The following is an 18,173-nucleotide window of genomic DNA, read 5'->3' on the forward strand; positions in this document are numbered from 1 at the left end:
AACTACTGACTACAACGAGCTACCTATATACACATATTGAAACTGAGATTGAAACTGAGAATGAACTAACTAACCAATCAGAATAATTAAAGGTATCGTATGATTCTATATATAATTATGATGTCATAACATGTGCTGCAGCCGCAGTAAGACTCTGGAACATTCCAAGAGTGTCGCGTGGCATGATGTCATCGACTTCGGCATTGTCCGATAAATCACATGACTCTGGTAATTCTACAATAGACGCAATAATGGGAACTTCTTCAACAGTAAACATATTCTTAGGAACAGGCACTGTGATTGGGCGCTTAAAGGACTTGGAATTGAGGAACAAATAATGATTTGTATTTGGAACTCGTGACACCATGTCATTAAATAACCTCGTGAATCAGCTCTCCTTCCGCTTCCACAACCGAGGCAACAATGAAGATTTAGATCAGGCTATCGCACTTTACAGGGATGCGCTGGCCTTGCGCCCGATCGGTCACACAGATCGGTCCATGTCATTAAATAACCTCGCACTTCAACTCTCCTCCCGCTTTGAGCACTGAGGCAACGACGAAGACTTGGACCAGGCTATTGCACTTCAGACGGAAGCCCTGGCCTTGTGCCCGGTCAGTCACACAGATTGCTTCAAGTCATTATGTAACCTCGGGACTCAACTCTCCTCCCGCTTTGATCACCGAGGCAATGATGAAGACTTGGATCAGGTTATCGCACTTTACAGGGATGTGCTGGCCTTGTGCCCAGTTGGTCACACAGATCGGTCCATGTTATTAAATAACCTTGTGAATCAACTCTCCTTCCGCTTTGACCACCGAGGCAATGACGAAGACTTGGATCAGGCTATCACACTTCACAGGGAAGCGCTGGCATTGCATCCAGTCGGTCACACAGATTGGTCCATGTCATTAAATAACCTTGTGTCTCAACTCTCTTCCCACTTTGAGCACCGAGGCAATGATGAAGATTTGGACCAGGCTATCCCACTTTACAGGGAAGCGCTGGCCTTACGCCCAGTCGGTCACACAGGTCGGTCCACGTCCTTAAATAACCTCGCGCTTCGGCTCTCCTCCCGCTTTGATCACCAAGGCAACGATGAAGATTTGAATCAGGCTGTTGCACTTCAGAGGGAAGTGTTGGCCTTATGTCCTCTTAGTCACACAGATTGGTCCATGTCATTGCATAACCTCGCAACCCAACTCTTCACCCGCTTTCACCACCAACACAATAGAGAAGATCTCGACGAGTCATGAGAGAGCCTACACTGTGCATTGACTCTGTTGACGCAACATGATCCTGGTCAATTACTATCCCATCAGTCACTAGCTGAGGTCTATCTGTTGTTCCATCGTTCAGGCCTTGACAACACCGGTGCAGGTGAAGGTACCAATAGTCTGGATGCTGCCATGCATCATCTCAAGGCAGCAGCAAATGTTGTCTCTGGAGGCTTGCTATCCCGCCTGCAAGCAAGTCTACTTTGGGTTCGTCGTGCTGATCAACACAGGCATGGTACTCAACTGAAGGCTTATGCAACTTCCATGCAACTTCTGGATGCTTACATGTCTAAGACGGCTTCTGTACCGTCTCATCACAATATCATGAAGGACTTCCCAAGTACACTTGCCATCGATGCTGCATTGTGTGCTCTTCGTAGTGGTGATGTGTGTCGCGCTGTTGAGTTCTTGGAACAAGGCAGGACCATCATCTGGACCCAGATGACACGACTCTGTACCCCTCTTGACAACCTCAATACTCACGGCAATCATGCAGTGGCTCTAATGAAGAGGTTCAGAGACCTCAGCTCCCTCCTCGATAAACCTCCTGTGAACTATTCAGAAGGGACTCCAATAGTCAATGTGGAAGCAGAAGAAACTCGGTATAGACGTCTAGTGGAGGACTGGAATAGAGCTGTAGAAGAGATCAAAAAGATTGAGGGTTTTTCTCGCTTCCTCCTTCCCCCACTATTCTCTGATCTTCAAGATGCAGCTCATGATGGGCCTATCATCGTGCTTATTGCAAGCCAGTTGTCCTGCCATGCCATCATCATCACGCACAAACAACCCCTGATTAACATCCAATTCCCTACTGATTTGTTGAAACTCGCCAAATTGGTGCTCGCACTCCAGCAGGCAGTTCAAAAAGAGGCTAATGCTAATGGGAAGCAAACAGCGCTGACGAAAGCTTTGAGAGAGTTGTGGGATGTCGTTGTCTGCCCAGTGATCGAGAATCTGGATGTATTTGCACGACGAGGTTCCCGAATATGGTGGTGCCCGACGTCTCTATTCAATTTCTTGCCATTGCATGCTGCTGGCGAGTATAGGGCAAAGGGAAAGTCTGTTTCGCAGCAGTATATCTCTTCATACACGCCCTCGCTCACCGCGCTGATCAAGGCTCGCAGAAGCCATGACAAGTCCCCGTCAGTGCCCTTCGGCCTTTCTCATGCGCAACCAGCCACTTTTGCTCCTCGATATCACACAGATGGATCTGTCCTGGCATGAATTTGCATTTCTTTCTGCCTGTGAAACCACGGTCGGTGTCGTTAGTATGCCTGATGAAGTGATACACCTAGCAGCCGGCCTGCAATTTGCTGGGGTCAACAGCATCGTGGGAACATTGTGGAAGGTCACTGATAGTACCATACAACACTTAGTAGAAGCATTCTACAAAAACTTTTGTGGGGATGGCCCAATGAACTCCAAATGAGCTGCCTGGGCCCTGCACCGAGTGATCCAGTCGTTGGCTTGCGACATGGACAATACAATGCCCTTGGACCAGCACATAGTGTTTGTGCATATTGGCATATGATCAATTCTGTGCGTCTTCCCACCTTGTTGATTAAAGCATTCTTGAGACAACCTGACGCCTTCGCATGTAGCATCCAATCATAGCACAACCTGTTACTTACCAAGGACTTCAATATTGCAGACTTTGAGACTGTATACCTACACGATATGTACACCCAAAGGATCTGATGCCATCTGGTAGTAGCATTGACACTCCTCCAATTTGTCATGCCCTAGTACTAGTACTTGAGACATACCAGACCATGGTTTCATTGAATGCACAACATGGCTACACTTTCTCAAACTCTTCAATATGTGTCAATGCATCTCTCTTAGGGCCAATATCTGCATGGTGAATGAGTTGAGCCAGGGTACAGTGTCCGTTGTAGGGCCTAGGCGGTATGAGGCGTGTGTAGCTGTGCTGATGGAAGTTGCCGTAGATGCTGCTGATTGATTGTATGTCTATTTATGAATACTTGATATCTGATGGCTGGTCTGATCGGTGGTAATACTTGCTCATTTCTAGTTTGAAGGTCGTGACTGAGTTTATTGGGGAATGTGTTGGCGAAGAGTTTGGAGAGGGAGATGCAAAACTTTAGATAGGCTTGTCGGGTAGGGACGTTCAGGTTTTGTAGGCATTGAGCAACAAAAGGGTAGTGAATTCAATCAGAATCTACCAAAGTAGGTGGGTTTACAAGCGAACAGCAACTAGGCATACAAATGGAAGGTGCAGGTGAGTGTTATCAAATGGTTGTTGAATAACATCAAAGCAGGTACAAAGAGAGTCAGATGAGGCAGCGGTAGCAATGAGATATAAGTATACAAAGGTGGAGAGAAGTAAAATGGAGTAGGAACAGAAAGTGCGTCCTATGTTGCGTCAGTTGCGATGGTTAACATTGAAACATTGAAGTTGTTCCCGTAGCTTAGTAAGCTACACAGTTTCTACTTCCGATACGGCCGGACGGAGTGACTCTCAGAATGGGGCGGATCATCGTACATGGTGCAGAAGGTGTGAAGAAGCATTTCTCGAGAATATTTTTGAATGTTTAGTGGTCTGTTGTGCTTTTACTATATTGCAACTCACTACTAGTATTTTAAAATCACCATAGTTATTAAGTAGCATAGAGGTCAAGGTGTTACTTGTTGGGGAGCGCACTTCACATCTGGACCAACATAATATTTACAGTAATCCACCGCCACTTGTGTTTCCACCATCACTTGCGTCGATGCACAACAACATTGTCAAATCACATTATTTAGACACAATTCTTGCTGATGTATTTTCATGGCACGTAGAGCTATGTATGGCTAGTATAATATCTCAAATCTGCCAGGAGGAAAGGTCATGATGTTGCAATTTATAGCTGAAATTTCACTTTTCTGTACATAGCACCTTTGAATGGTTTTTGCGGTGCACTCAAACTTCATATATCAATGAAGATTACCTTTACTGACATCTGACATGTGTTGTTTGTAAGGATCGTAGCATTCCTGATGTGCCAGTTCAATGCCGGTGAAGGGTTACACAAAACTTCACAATCAATGAGTTATCATATCTAAGTACATTATGCAATGACAGATATTAGCTAAATCAGGGTGGGCACATTACCATCTGGCGCATCGTGTACTAACAAAAATCTTTTAATCACGTACAATTAGTTCTTATCATTAAGTAATACCATTTTTGGGACCAACGCAAGTGCCAGTGGAGTGTTGATAAAGGCCTTATTCTTGATTCATTCACCACTCTACAACACATGTTCTGATGCTCTCAATATTCTATCATACACAATAGTTCATGTATTAGAAAGTAATTGTCAATCACGATTTTTTTTTAAATGTGTTGTTGTGTCGTGAGACATTCTCAAAGTTTTACCGACGCAAGTGACGGTGCATTACTGTAGTCGAATCCTCTTCACTCCTAATTTCCATCACCAAATATTGTACGGAACCTTCCATTAAGTCTAGCTACATACAGCTAACCGAGAGGGTTGTTTGTGGCTGTTTGTCAGGCCAGTCACGAGTCTAGCTAAACATGGTAGTAGTCAGTTACCGGGTTGCTCTCGCGTCATTCTCGTTCAATCCTTAGGCTTGATTTCCCTTGAGCAGTCGCCAGTCTCTGATCACAATCTTGTCTACCCAACATTTGGAATCAGGACATTGAGAACATCTTCAATGCATTTGGTGGCAACCAAAGTTCGCGCTCGCTATTGGGATTCGGCAAGTATAGCCTACTGGTAGGAATCACGACCCAAAAACTTGAGGTCTGGAGACTACATCCCCTCACATATATGCACATATCTGGGACTTTTGACCGAGCGCCACTGTAAATTTCTCGATACAAGTATGTTTGTTGTTCCTGCAGTGGCTAAGCCCCACAAGGCACACGCAAGTTGCTTCAAAGTTAGGCTTGGGAACAGACATCAATACCATCTGGTGCTCGAATTCAATGCGTTCGAAGTTGAATGTCGAACGTCCATCAAAGCCATGGCGGTGCGTCCGCAGCTGTGTGAAGTCACTGACAAACGTTTCGACAAATCATCCAACAGGTATGTATAACGTTGGCGGTTCCTTTCTATCACTGCTGCGGTACTGATACATAATTGGAGGGCACATGTTACCTGCGCCACCTTTCCGCTGTGGTCGGCTGTCCCCTATGTTATAAGACGTGACTGTCCATTATACTGATCCAAAAACCTCTGAACTAACTCTACACATGAATTCTACTCGTCCTCCCGTGCTAGTCGTAAGTGAACGGCTTATGATGGATCGTTGGCCCTCAGCTTAGTTCCTCTTTCTTAGGTAGGCGCTGGGCCAGCAGGTCTGGTAGCAGCGTTGACGCTCCTCCAGAATGGCATACCAGTTCGCATCGTGGACAAAGATCCGAACCCTCAAATCGGACAGCGTGGTCCTGGAATCTGGGTGTGTCATCACACCACTTCTCTAATTTCCTAAAGTCTCATTTGATGCACAATCCAGCCACGCTCCTTCGAACTCTTCAACTTCCTGAATGTCCCAGAAGTCAACGAGCTGGCGAAACCCGTTTCCAGAATCCGTTCATACAAGCCCGGGACAATGGAAATCGCGACAGAATCGTTGATGATACCGCATGCGGAACCTACCCCTGCGATACCATTTGTACGTACTGTGCAGAACCTTCCGGCGTCGCCTCTCAAGCAGCTATGCTGACGAATCACGATTTTTTTGTACTTTAGCACACTCCAAAGCTAATAGGTCAACAACTCTTAGATGTGATTCTGCGACGTCACCTAGAGAAATTCTCGTGCTCTGTCGAGATGGGCACCGAACTGCGTTCGTTCGAGCAGTCCGATGAAGGTGTCACGGCCGTTCTAGCCAAGAACGGCATATTGGAGACTTTCGATACCAAGTGGATTGTCGGCGCTGATGGAGCTAAAGGTGAGTTGCGATCAAATTCATATGCTGGAGGATAAGTCTGAGTTATGGTTTGCAGGCGTCGTGCGCAAACAGCTTGGGCTTACATTCTTGGGCGAGACTAGAGACGATATCCGACTGATCATGGGAGATATTCGTTTACATGGTGTTGGTCTTGATAGGGCAGTGCGTCCGATTTCTACTTGCTCCATGAAGGAGTGCTCCTGATACTGTCTTAAAAGTATTCGCATCGATTTGGAACCTTCAAGCGAGGGTATGTCCGATCTCTGTTCTTGAGGCTTGGGGATGTGTATATTGATGCTGGGCAGAGCCTCATTGCGTCCAACAGGCGAGATTGGCGAGGATGGCTGGCAATTTGTCATTATTGACAATGATCTAGACCTGGCAACGGTCGCTCAGAGCGAAGAGCTGATCTTCGAGACTATCTCATCAGTGATACCCACTGAGATTACGTTCAACAAGCTCGTCTGGGTGAGCGAGTTCAGGTGTGTCTTATCTTGTTGCATAGATGCGTTTTAAAATGTTCATTTGTTTACTTTAGGGCCAATATCCGCATGGTAAACAAGTTCAGCGAGGGCCGAGTCTTTGTTGCGGGCGGTATGTGATTCTATTTTTCAATGATGTGCCAGTGCTGATGGCAAGTCTATGTAGATGCTGCTCAGTATGTCTATCTTTGAGCGCTTTCTTTCCAAACTGATTCTGACATGTTTTCAGTGTCCACAGTCCAACCGGTGGTCAGGTGTGTGCGTTCTGATCAAATTCAGATGCCTACTCATCTATTTATGAACAGGGGCTCAATTCAAGTATACAAGATGCTGTGAGCTTTTCAATGCAGTATGTATGACACTACTGACCGTATACCAGTTCAATCTAGGTTGGAAACTTGCGCTCGTCGAAAAAGGACTCGCCGACAAGTCTCTTATTGAGACGTATAATACCGAGCGTCTGCCTGTCATCTCCGAGATGCTTGAGATGACCACCACCCTTCTCGACCGCGCAGTACAGACAGGCAACATGCCCGCTGCACGAAGCCCCATCCTTTTCATGCTTGGGATCAACTACCGATTCAGCGACATCGTTCTCGACGAGTTTGCAATCCCAGGGAAGCCTATCAATGCGTACGGGGTGCTTGACGAGGAACACCTAGAGGCTGGAGACAGGGCGCCTGATGCACCAAATCTGGTCCAGGTGGGAGGTGGAGATTCCGATGTGAAGACGCTTTTTGGTCTCTACAGACCTTGGTATCACACTATGCTTGTGTTCGCGCCGAGTCATGCAGATGCTGTCCCGATCTTGGGTGCGCTGGAGGCATATGACACAAGCGTTGTGCGATCGGCAGTCGTTCTGCCTTCATCCGCATCAGTGACGTCTGTCGCATCTCCTGCTGACTTTGTTTTCGTTGATCAGGAGGGCCATGGTTATTCGGCTTACCTCGTGGAAGCTGGCCAGACGAGAGTGTTTGTGATACGGCCGGACGGAGTGATCGGGGCAATCGTACGTGGTACAGAAGGCATGAAGAAGTATTTCTCGGGAATATTTTTGGATGTTTAGTTCTTTTTGCTTGTGCTCTTAAATCTCAACTCACTTATATTTTACTATCAACGTAGTTATTAAGTAGCGTAGAGGTCAAGGTGTTACTTGTTGGGGAGCGTACTTCAAATCTGGACTTATGTAATCCAATCCTCTTCACTACTGATTGCCATTCAACGGAATACATAGCTTCGGCCGCGTAAGAGCGTGGCGAAGGTCAGTAACATCGACGACTGTGTTACACCACTAGTTCTATAGTGTAGGATTTCAATGAGGATGGGTTTAAGAAGGGATTGACGAACAAGAAAAGTAAAACCAGTTCAACTTGGAGTTGCGAAGCTGGAAAATGATATGAACCATGGGCATACCGCTATAATCAGGATTGTGAGCGCTTTTAGGAAAGATGATCGCATAAGTCTTCGATAAAACATAGATATGAAGGCGAAAACTCCAATATCGCAGAAGTAGTTAGGAGTTTCAGACCGGAGAAGAGAAAATTTTAGCAGCATCCGGTGCACACAGTCGGTAGGGCAAACAGGTGATCTATGTGCCTGCGCTCAAGTAGGTTACATGGCGATGGGCTGGAGTGGCTGTTAGACACAAGACAGCACAAAGTTCACTAGGCCATCCAGGATAAATAGTGTTCGAGGGTGAAACTGTGGAGAGTCGAACGCATGTATGCAATGCAGAAGCAGTGGGAGGGGTGTACAATCGAGGAAGGCGGTTATGACAATAGGGAACATCCTTGCTGCAACGGTGATGGCGAAATGCCTCGTGCCTTAGGCGTCTATGGAAAATTGAAATGAGGTAGCATAAAAGCGCACAATACTCGTACCTCTGCACCTTAGAAAAAGATACCCCCAATTCCTCCTCGACCGTGCCTATAAGATATCACAGCACATTCTCAGCGCCCTTGAAGTTTTTGAAGATCATCAGGAGACCGTAAACGCAGTCGCTCCGCTCCCCGATAAGCGACGAATGGCTACGGGCTCGTACGACAAGACAATTCGTATGTGGGACTTGAAGACAGGTGTTGTGTTGAAGAAGATGACATTGGAGGGGCATCGCGACAAGGTGCAGGCATTGGCGGTATCACGAGATGGTCGAATAATAGCGAGCGGTGATTGGAGCGGAAAGATCATCGCCTGGTACGGTGAAACTAGTGAATTTCTCGTCCAGCCCATCGAAGCCCACTCCAGTACTGTCGACTCGTTGGATTTTTCTCCGGATGGTACAGTGCTGGCCTCTGGTTCATGTGATGGATCGGTGAGTTTTGGTGTGCCAAGACGTGGCTGGTACAAGGAGAACTATTAAGATAGGCCTCGAGCAGTTTCTGTAAACGTCACGTGATAAAGTGTGATGAAGCGTGACAAAAGCAATGAATGTGTATAGGATGTCCATGGCGACAAGATATAAAAAAACAAAAACGGAGAAGTTGTAGTATACGTACTTTTTAACGAGTCATTTGTTTTAGAATTACCATTGTGTGAAATTGAAGGAGGAGATAGCGACACAAGTAAGGTTTAAGGCATACATTGTATCTGGAGTCCCGGTACCAAATGCAGTAATCACAAGTAAAGTCACAGCTAAGTCACATCACGTGATGTTTGCAGAAACTGCTTGAGGCCTATCTTAATCAGATGTAGTGGTTTAATTCACTCGCATCCGCTATTCGCCGTGCGGAGAACTTCTTGCCATCACACCATTCAAGAATATCGATATTTATAATAATCCAGGCACGATGGATTCGGAAGAATCGGAACGCGTTGCTTCTTTGGCTAGCAGATCATACACCTTCTCACTTGCATGGACGCCCGATGGCACACGACTTCTTGTAGGAGACGATAAAAACAATTGCACCATAGGTGAACATATGGGACACATCAACCTATTTTCAGAACGGCCTTGTCAACATTGGGTGCACTCCAATTATGCACTGAGTCGTCCCCGGTACATATTTTTTCCTTATAAGCTTTATAGCTGGTGATACCGCACTCTTTGGTTTGCATCTGACTTGATTTGACTCGCACTACCAGTGGGATCTAACGGCAGGGCATGATCTTTAAAGAGACCATTAATACTTCGACCGGGTGGATGGTACTGCGGTCTCGCGGTGCCCACGAAAAGTGAGTGAGTTCTTAAGCCACTGACCTACTAAGGTGCCACCCTGGTTGACGGCCGACATCTATCACTTTGTATGATGCATTTGGACTCAAGCTGACGACAACGGCACGTTTTATGAGATGTGTACATGCATCGCTAGTCATAAGTGACCTTTCATGATGGTTGTTTGCAACTCAACTGAACTCCTCTTTCTTAGGTAGGCGCTGGGCCAATGGTAGTAGCGTTGACACTCCTCCATTTGTCATGCCCTGGTACTCGAGACATACCGGACCATGGTTTCATTGAGTGCACAACATGGCTACGCTTTTTTAAACTCTTCAACTTTCTCAATGGCTCAGAAGTCAACGATCAGGCGAAGCTGGCTCCCATCGTCCGTTCGTATTGGCCTCGAATGTTGTAACCCCTGACAGACTCTTCGCTAGCCCCCGCATACGGAATCTTCAACCTACCAGCATATTATCCATGCGCAGCACAGACGTGTTTTCAAGGTTTCATGCTGATCGTTTTGTTTTCCAGCACACCATAAAGATCATAGGTCAGCAGTTCTTGAACATGATTCTGCGAAGCCACCTACAGATACTCTCATTCACTGTCAAGATGGATACCGAACTGCGCTAGTTGGAACAATCTAACGAAGGTGTCCCGACTGTTCTTGCGATATATTAAATGTTTTCAATAGCAAGTGGATGATCGGCTTCGACGGTGCAAAAGGTGAGACGCGCTCAAATACGCCAGGATAAGACTGAATTTGGGTTCACAGACATTATGCTTGGGTTTATGTTTTCGGCCGAGACTGGAGACAATGTCGACCTCCTTGTTACTAGTGATATTCGTTCAAAAGGCGTTGGTCTTCATAGAGTGGTAAGTCCATTTTCTCTCACTATCCGATGGCAGAACCTCTTGATCCTGTCTCGGAAGCATTGGCATCGATTTGTAAACGCTGGTGAACTATCGTATGTACTTCTGCTCATTACGCTTGGAGATTCACGTTATGTTTTTGCGTCCAACCGATGAAGCTGCCGAGGGTTTTCATCTTCGGTCCTAGATACACCCGACGAAGATTTCTCAGAAGGAAATTGTATTACAGGTTGTCGTATCGTTGACACCTACGCTGGTTTGGGCGGAAGAATTCTGGTGCGTTTTGCCTGTCCTTTATGTGTCGATGCGTCTTTCTTAGGACCAAAATCTGCATGGTGAATGAGTTGAGCCAGGGTACGGTGTCCGTTGTAGGGCCTAGGCGGTATGAGGCGTGTCACGGTGTAGCTGTGCTGATGGAAGTTGCCGTACATGCTGCTGATTGATTGTATGTCTATTTATGAATACTTGATGTTGACTTGATGGCTGGTCTGATCGGTGGTAATACTTACTCATTTCTATACGATTCGGGACTCAATTCAGGTTTACAAGATGCTGTGAGGTAAATCCAGACACAATAGAGCGCGCCGTACAGCAGCATAGGATGGAAACTTGCGCTCGTCGAAAAAGGACTTGCCCATAAATGTCTTCTTGAGACATACAACGACTAGCGTCTGCCTGTCATCTCCGAGATCCTGGAGATAACCATGTCGATTCTTAACCAGACAATAATGACAGGAGACATACAGATCCAACAAGACTCCATCCTTTTCATGCCTGGCGTCAGATGCAGATTCAACAGCATCGTTCTTGACAACTTTGCAATTTCCAGGAAAGTTAGTAATGCATAGGGGGGTGCTTGGAGAGGGTCATCTGGAGGCTGGGGACGAGGCGCCTGATGCGCCAAATATGCTCCAGGTGGAAGATGGAAAGTTTGATGTGAAGACGCTCTTTTGATCTGTACAGACCATCATGATGGTATCACACAGTGCCTGTGTTCGTGCTGAGCCTCGCAAACACAACTCTGATCTCGGGTTTTACTTGAGACGTGTGACAAACATATTGATACAATTGTCGTTCTGCCGTTATCGGCATCGGTGATGGGTCTATTGCATCTTCTGCTGACCTTCCAAGTTTTGTTGATCAGAAGAGCTATGCTTATTCGGCTTACGTCATGGAAGCGAATCAGATGAAAGTGTCAACCGGACGGAGTACCTGATTGTTGTGATCACTGAAGTACTGATCGTTGGTGCAGCAGGCATGAAGAAAAATATTTTTGAAGGTATAGAGACATGTTGTGTCATGATAACATTTTCATTACCGACTCATGCATACCTCAAATGCCTCTGATATATGTAATCTATGTTACGTAGGCATCAATGTATCACACCTGTAACCAAAACATATGTATCCAGGTAATGTAAGTCAGATTTCCAATTCATTTGAGCTAAAGTGCTTTCGGGCTGCGAAGAGTGAGAAAAGAGGTGGGTTGTACGCGCATCTAGTGAACCTCCGATACCCAGGAGGCGGACCGGGGAAAGCCATACATACACACTAGTACTAGCGTCGGTTTTGCCAGTTCCCCGTGAGAGTGGTACGAAGGTACAAGTGTGTAGGATGAACACCGGTCCGGGTGAGTATAAGTGCGGGCCGCATTCATGTGAAAGATGCTGTGGGGTCATTCGAAAATACAATAATGGAGTCATCGAAGTTGAACCAACGTGTTCGGTTGCCAGTTCTGTGCGGCCTATAACTCCGGGCAATGCCTGACAGTACTCGTTCCGGTGGCGGGTGGAGTTGAGATCGGGCTGCAGACAAAGCAACGCGAGAGCAAACCATGTAGCTAAGCAACGGAGAACGAAGGTGGTGGCACGAAAACAAGCGGCAACGCGTGCGCCGCACGGCGGCTATCTCAAAAAGCTATTCTTCTGCTTAATTAATAGTCTCGACTTCGTTACTGACTCAAGTACAAAGTGTTGCCAACTCACATTCGTACCGTAAGCAAAGTAGCGTGATGGGCGTATTCTCTATCGTTGAGAATGGGCCCTATCGCAGCGTGAGTTTTCGTACCTTGGAATACTTGGCGTGTCCAGTCCGCAATCATCGTAGGTGATCACTAGTAGTAACAAGAACAGTAAAACTTTTGAAAGGGCTCAAATTCCGAATGAAGATTACGTTTGATGGAAAAACAACATCTGATGTGGCATGCGGCAGATAGGCTGTAGTTATTGCTGTGCATCAAAGGCCAGGCTGCCCCACAGAATATATTTGCCAAATTGCGGTTGGCTGCGTAGTACACTATTGGATGCTTTGTAAGCTGGGTAATTGAATGATACCGGACCTGCGCCTGCCTTTGTCAAGGATCATCATCATCTCCAGCGACACCGCACCTGTGTATAATAGTACAGCCATCTCATCCTATGGTACTTTTATCTTCAAACCGTGTAATCGCCTAGGCATATTGTCATGCTGGCCCCTTCCAGAAACCACAGAGCAGAGGCAAAGTTTAACGTCGCCACTGAGTGTATGTCATTCAATTATTTACCTTTATTTTATGGTTTTTCTGACTATATGATAGTCCCACATCTAGGACTTCATTCAGCTGCTGCATCAGGCGACATCGGACTGGTTCAGTTTGCTCTCAATCATGGTCAACCAGTAAACTCTGTTTTAGACGGCGTTCTGCCTTTACACGCTGCTTGTGCAGGTGGTAATGATCTCGTAGTCAATCTTCTCATCCAACACGGAGCAGACGTCAATGCATCAAGGTAAGTCCCCGTCATTAATCCATGATTCCGATCACATATATATGAATACTTTCCATAGACTTCCTCGCAGATATTCTGATCGCAGCCGTGATTCTGCCGCTCCTATAGTTGGTACTTCTGGTGCAACCCCACTTCACTTCGCTGCTGCAAACGGTCACGCAAGCGTCGTTCGCACCCTTCTTATGCATGGTGCCCATCCTAATCGTCCAGATAAGCACGGTATCACCCCTGAGATTATTGCCCGTCAGAATGGTTGGGTTGAGTGCGCTGATATCCTCGCAAGCGAGATGCTTGCACGTGCGCGCGGTGACAATACACCTGATAGCGACAGTCACTCCTCTAGGGAGCGACCCCATCCTTGTGTCGAGCACGTTGAGTCTTCCCTCAGGAAGAAACTCCATTTCAAGCGCTCTATCGACCATGCTCTCACCGCACTCAAGTCCGCAAGCGCCACCCCTGATATCGATCAAAAACCACTCTTTGTGCGCTCAGGCTCCTCTGAACAAGATGTCACGCAACCTCAAGGCTCGCCTTCGTCTGGTCGCCGCCCATCTTTACCTCATATCTACGACGAACCACCCCAGCGCCCCCCGCTCCCAAAAGCTTCACGTCGTCCCAGATCGGCAGGCACAGGCGCCGAGGCTGCCCCGCCCCGCAAACTGAACTCAAAGCTGTCACTCCTCAGCTTGTTCAAGAAATCAAATGTAGATACTTCTTCGTCAAGTGTTACCTCTGTCTCGGAGCCCCCGATCAATTCCCCCTCTTCTTCATCACCCGTCCCTGTCTCTGGGACAGCATCGCCTGCGTCACCTGCGGCAATAATATCTTCCCCGCGCGTCTTCCCCACACCACTTTCATCATCTCCGCAGGAGACACCCACGCATGACCTCCACCGCCGCAGGCCAGAAACCAATTCCACACGCACTTCCCCCGATCCAAATCCATGGCATCGTTCCATCAGTTCCTCGTCCACACCTGGCGAAGAAACGCTTCCCGAGCCAACAGCCCCTGTGAGACCGGGCATACTGCGCATGCACACACGCTCAACTTCAGGCCATGGCTCCCAGCAATCCTCCTTGTCTCGTATCATCCGCTTTGAAAACTCTTCCTCTAGCTCCTCCCTTACCGCGCGCGCGCGCAGCCCACCCTCACGTGGGAGCGTTCCACATGACAGCCGCCTGCGTGCCCTCAGCATGGGCTCCTCAGCAGGTGCCCCGGACACCGATCGTATACCAGACACAATCGAGGAATCTCCACGAATCCCCCAGTCCCCCCCTCCCATCCTTGTCAACGCCATCGACCTCGATGACCTCGAAGACGAAGAAGAATACGGCGTACCTATCATCCACTCTCCATCCATGCCAAATATGATGCTCACCCCCGACCGCGCAGTGACAATGCCTGCTCAATTCCCATTCAGCATCAACGTACCACCACCTCCTGATGATAGTATCTTGTCTTCTGAAAGTCGCCTGCGTGGAGACTCTGTCAGCAGCTCAGGCACAACAGGTACTGCGAGCACATTCACACAATCTAGTGCAAGCGACTCACCATGGCCTCCAACGCCCCACTCCTCTGGCGCCAGTCCTCTAATTGTATCCCGTTCCGTGGACACAGACACCGGCATACACATGGGCATAGACGCACTCCCTATATCCCCACGTGTTCGCAGAACGCCTTCAAGTCTTGACATGCCCTCAATATCCTCACGAGCAGAGGTAGAAGCGCTTGTTCAGCGGGCGCAGCAGTCTGTACTTGATATGGCTATTGATTTGGAGGAGAATACAAGGAGGGATCAAGGGACTGGACGGACGCCTTTGAGCTTGAGGTTGGCAATGTTTGGGGAGAGTTTGGCTATTGAGAGGAGGATGAAAGAGGAAGAGGATGCTGTTGGAAGAGGGGTGATGGTTGCTAATACAGGGACGACACCTGTCGGGAACAGCTTAGGTGTGGGTGAGAGGTCTTTGTTGTCGAGCAGTAGACCTCGGGCCATGGAGTTGGATTTTTCGAGGAGCAGCAGTAGGAGTGGTTCGTTGTCGTTCCTTTTTTGCTTTTCACGCGTTGACACATGTTATAGGTGCATCCAGCGAGGACACGTCGCTGCAACACAGTACGCGGATAGCACCGGACGAAATCAGACGGACAGCGTCTGTTGATTTCAGGCGGACGATGTCAGATTCGCCCTTCGCCGGCATCTCTCGAACTTCAGACAACACCCGACGTACACGTAGTCCTCTCGTCGCATCACGACACCTGCCCCTCTTGCACCACGACCCGAACCGGCATCCACATTCTCCGCTCCCCAGTCCACACACGCAATCATTCGAGACATCCACGTATACGCCACCGCGGTCGCGTACGCCTGACTCATGCGATACATACATAGATGAAGATACAGAACTGACAGGTTTGGGTATTGGTTTGGGTATGGGCTTGGGTATACCGCTCTCGCGCATCTCGACAGCTCCCACTCACACTGGACGCATACCCACGATGCGGAACGCAGCGACGACACACGATGCATCAACGACGCGTAACTTATCACCATCTAAACGTAACCCAACGATGGCACGCAACGCATCGCCAGCGACACGGACCACATCATCTTCAGGACCACGTGATATATCATCAACGCCAGCAACACGGAGCGTGAATAAATTATCCCGGATGGGATTCTCGACATTGGAGGGGTGGCAGCCAGCGTCGATAACGACGGGTTCGCCGCCTACGAAGCAGAGATTTGGGGGGATACGGACGATTGTTAGGGGGTTTCAGGGGAAGTAGGCGTGTGCCCTTGATTCCTATATTTCGCACTGGACTTGGACTCGGACTCGGGTACCTCGTCGTTCTCTATGCATATGCCTGGCAGGCTTTCATTGATGGCCAGAGCTTACTTATTAGACGCTGTGTTGTGTGTTTTCTGCGCGTTTTGTTTTCTTGCATTTTGACATGTATTATCCATCGTTGTTGTCGCCATTGTTTTTATTATTGTTGTTGTAGTATGCTGCTTGTGATAACTTGGGTTTCGTTGACATTGTAACATATGCACTTTTTGATACCTGTTTGTAATTTTATTGATATGATCTTATGGGCGTGATGAATTGATGCTGATGTGATCGTGACTAGGAGAGAAAACTACAATGTCGAAGCTTGGTTGAATATTATTGTGGGCTAATCCATATTTCCAGTTCAGAGATATTAAAGCACCACCATGCTCACAGTGGTCGAGTCCGCAAAAGCGATGCAGTCATTCTTGATCGTTGAAGTTCCTGCATTCGTAGTCGCTTGAAACGAACATTCAAATGATGTCGAAGTATCGTTGTTGTTCAGCATTGCCCTGCCGAGGACGTTCCGACGAAAATTTCGCTCGCGAGCTAATTAGCAATTCTCGCAAGAGACTCGGTCTCTCGAACTCCAAAATTGTAGAATGACATCTCATTCATAAACGTCCCAAGGTAACGGCCCGTTATACACCATCCCCGCATCATCAGGACACCACTCCAACAACCCCCTCAACTCCGGTGCCGACGCATGATAGGGATGAAATCGTAGAAACGGGTTCCGCGTCCGTCGCTTAGCGAGCAAAAAATCGTGGCAACCATACAAATCGAGTTGATACGGAGCGTATCCATTTTTAACCTAGATTCCAGTTGAACACAGCATAGAACCGCTGAGGAAGACAAAGGTGCTTACTTCGCCGATACGAGCTGACTCCTCGTTAGCGGGAGGCTCGATTCCGATGTATTCAAAATGATGAGCAGGGAATCGAAGGGCTGTGCGGTGAAGCTCGTCGAAACGACGGCGCTTCATTTCGTAGCCGACGATGGTGACCTGCAGGGGATACCGGCCTGTTATTTCGTGAAAACGAGCCAGCGAGAATAAAAAGTTTTGGTATGAATCAAGAGCGTAGGTCTCTGTTGTCGCACGAGGGAAATGGGGCGCATGGGATGTTTGTTTTGAGTCGGGGTGGAAAAGACCTAGACTCATTGCTAAACGCATGTAAGATTCTGCTTCTGTTGTGGTCGACTGCAGTCTGGTTTGACCACTAGAAAGGAGGGTTAGCGAGACGAACTTGTATCCTGGGTTGAATACCTGCCCGCTGAAAATGAGTAAGGATGAATCATCTTTGAGCGTTATTTCTACTCTGGAATTTATCAGCTTCGTGATTTGGTGATTTGGTGAGAAGACATACCCTCGTCTGATGTGTTCTACGAACGCAGAAATCCTGTAACTACCTCCCCCTCTCTGATATTCCTCTAACGTCCACCGATCTGCGTCTAATACCTGATCAGGCTGCGTACCAGTCCAAATTGCGTGACCTGGGACAATGACAAGATGGGAGAGGTTTTCTAGAGTTGTATTACGAGCTATGGTCGAGAGGATGCTCTGAGGGGGCGTGTAAGTTACCAGTGAAGGCGGAAAAGAGGAAAATATAAAAGCGAGGTTATATAAGAATGAAACGCAGAAGCATCCTGCGAGAATGATGATGCTTAGGTTCGTGAACCTTGATCGTGAACGTAGGAGGTTGAGAGCCCGTCTGAGGTCGGACGAGGAGAATGTGCGGAGGTGCTGGGAGGTTCCTCGTCGGTTGGATGAGACTGGTGAGGGAAGCATAGGGCCGCGATAATGTAAAATGCGTCCGCTGGTAACCCAGTCAGTCGTTACGTTAAGCATTCGTAGAAAGTTAGCTGACTTG

General features: G+C 47.7%; 4 protein-coding genes across 4 annotated transcripts; 3 read left to right on the forward strand and 1 right to left on the reverse strand.

Moving 5' to 3' along the window:
• Nucleotides 1-1,409: 1,409 nt before the first annotated feature.
• On the forward strand, nucleotides 1,410-2,501 carry F5891DRAFT_977243 (uncharacterized protein; the record flags this gene model as incomplete). Its single annotated transcript, XM_041376682.1, has 1 exon — nucleotides 1,410-2,501. The coding sequence occupies one exon, from the start codon at nucleotides 1,410-1,412 to the stop codon at nucleotides 2,499-2,501; it is 1,092 nt and encodes a 363-aa protein (XP_041229962.1).
• A 3,001-nt stretch (nucleotides 2,502-5,502) lies between these two features.
• On the forward strand, nucleotides 5,503-7,751 carry F5891DRAFT_1184601 (FAD binding domain-containing protein; the record flags this gene model as incomplete). Its single annotated transcript, XM_041366458.1, has 12 exons — nucleotides 5,503-5,532; nucleotides 5,589-5,708; nucleotides 5,766-5,924; nucleotides 6,002-6,203; nucleotides 6,259-6,365; nucleotides 6,422-6,453; nucleotides 6,509-6,685; nucleotides 6,742-6,797; nucleotides 6,852-6,861; nucleotides 6,915-6,939; nucleotides 6,991-7,017; nucleotides 7,065-7,751. 12 exons carry the CDS (start codon nucleotides 5,503-5,505, stop codon nucleotides 7,749-7,751), a joined length of 1,632 nt encoding a protein of 543 aa, XP_041229963.1.
• Nucleotides 7,752-13,066: 5,315 nt separating this feature from the next.
• F5891DRAFT_1275931 (uncharacterized protein) lies at nucleotides 13,067-16,570 on the forward strand. Its single transcript, XM_041370222.1, has 4 exons — nucleotides 13,067-13,233; nucleotides 13,288-13,477; nucleotides 13,536-15,505; nucleotides 15,555-16,570. Exons 1-4 carry the CDS (start codon nucleotides 13,176-13,178, stop codon nucleotides 16,259-16,261), a joined length of 2,925 nt encoding a protein of 974 aa, XP_041229964.1. The 5' UTR covers nucleotides 13,067-13,175; the 3' UTR covers nucleotides 16,262-16,570.
• F5891DRAFT_1104386 (uncharacterized protein) lies at nucleotides 16,571-18,138 on the reverse strand. The gene is made up of 3 exons (XM_041363629.1): nucleotides 17,670-18,138; nucleotides 17,171-17,621; nucleotides 16,571-17,116 (listed from the first exon to the last, which is right to left on the reverse strand). Exons 1-3 carry the CDS (start codon nucleotides 18,089-18,091, stop codon nucleotides 16,913-16,915), a joined length of 1,077 nt encoding a protein of 358 aa, XP_041229965.1. The 5' UTR covers nucleotides 18,092-18,138; the 3' UTR covers nucleotides 16,571-16,912.
• Between the last annotated feature and the right edge of the window lie 35 nt (nucleotides 18,139-18,173).

The sequence above is a fragment of the Suillus fuscotomentosus genome (assembly GCF_016647785.1).
Source record: "Suillus fuscotomentosus strain FC203 chromosome Unknown F5891scaffold_10, whole genome shotgun sequence".
Classification (NCBI taxonomy): Eukaryota; Fungi; Basidiomycota; class Agaricomycetes; order Boletales; family Suillaceae; genus Suillus; species Suillus fuscotomentosus.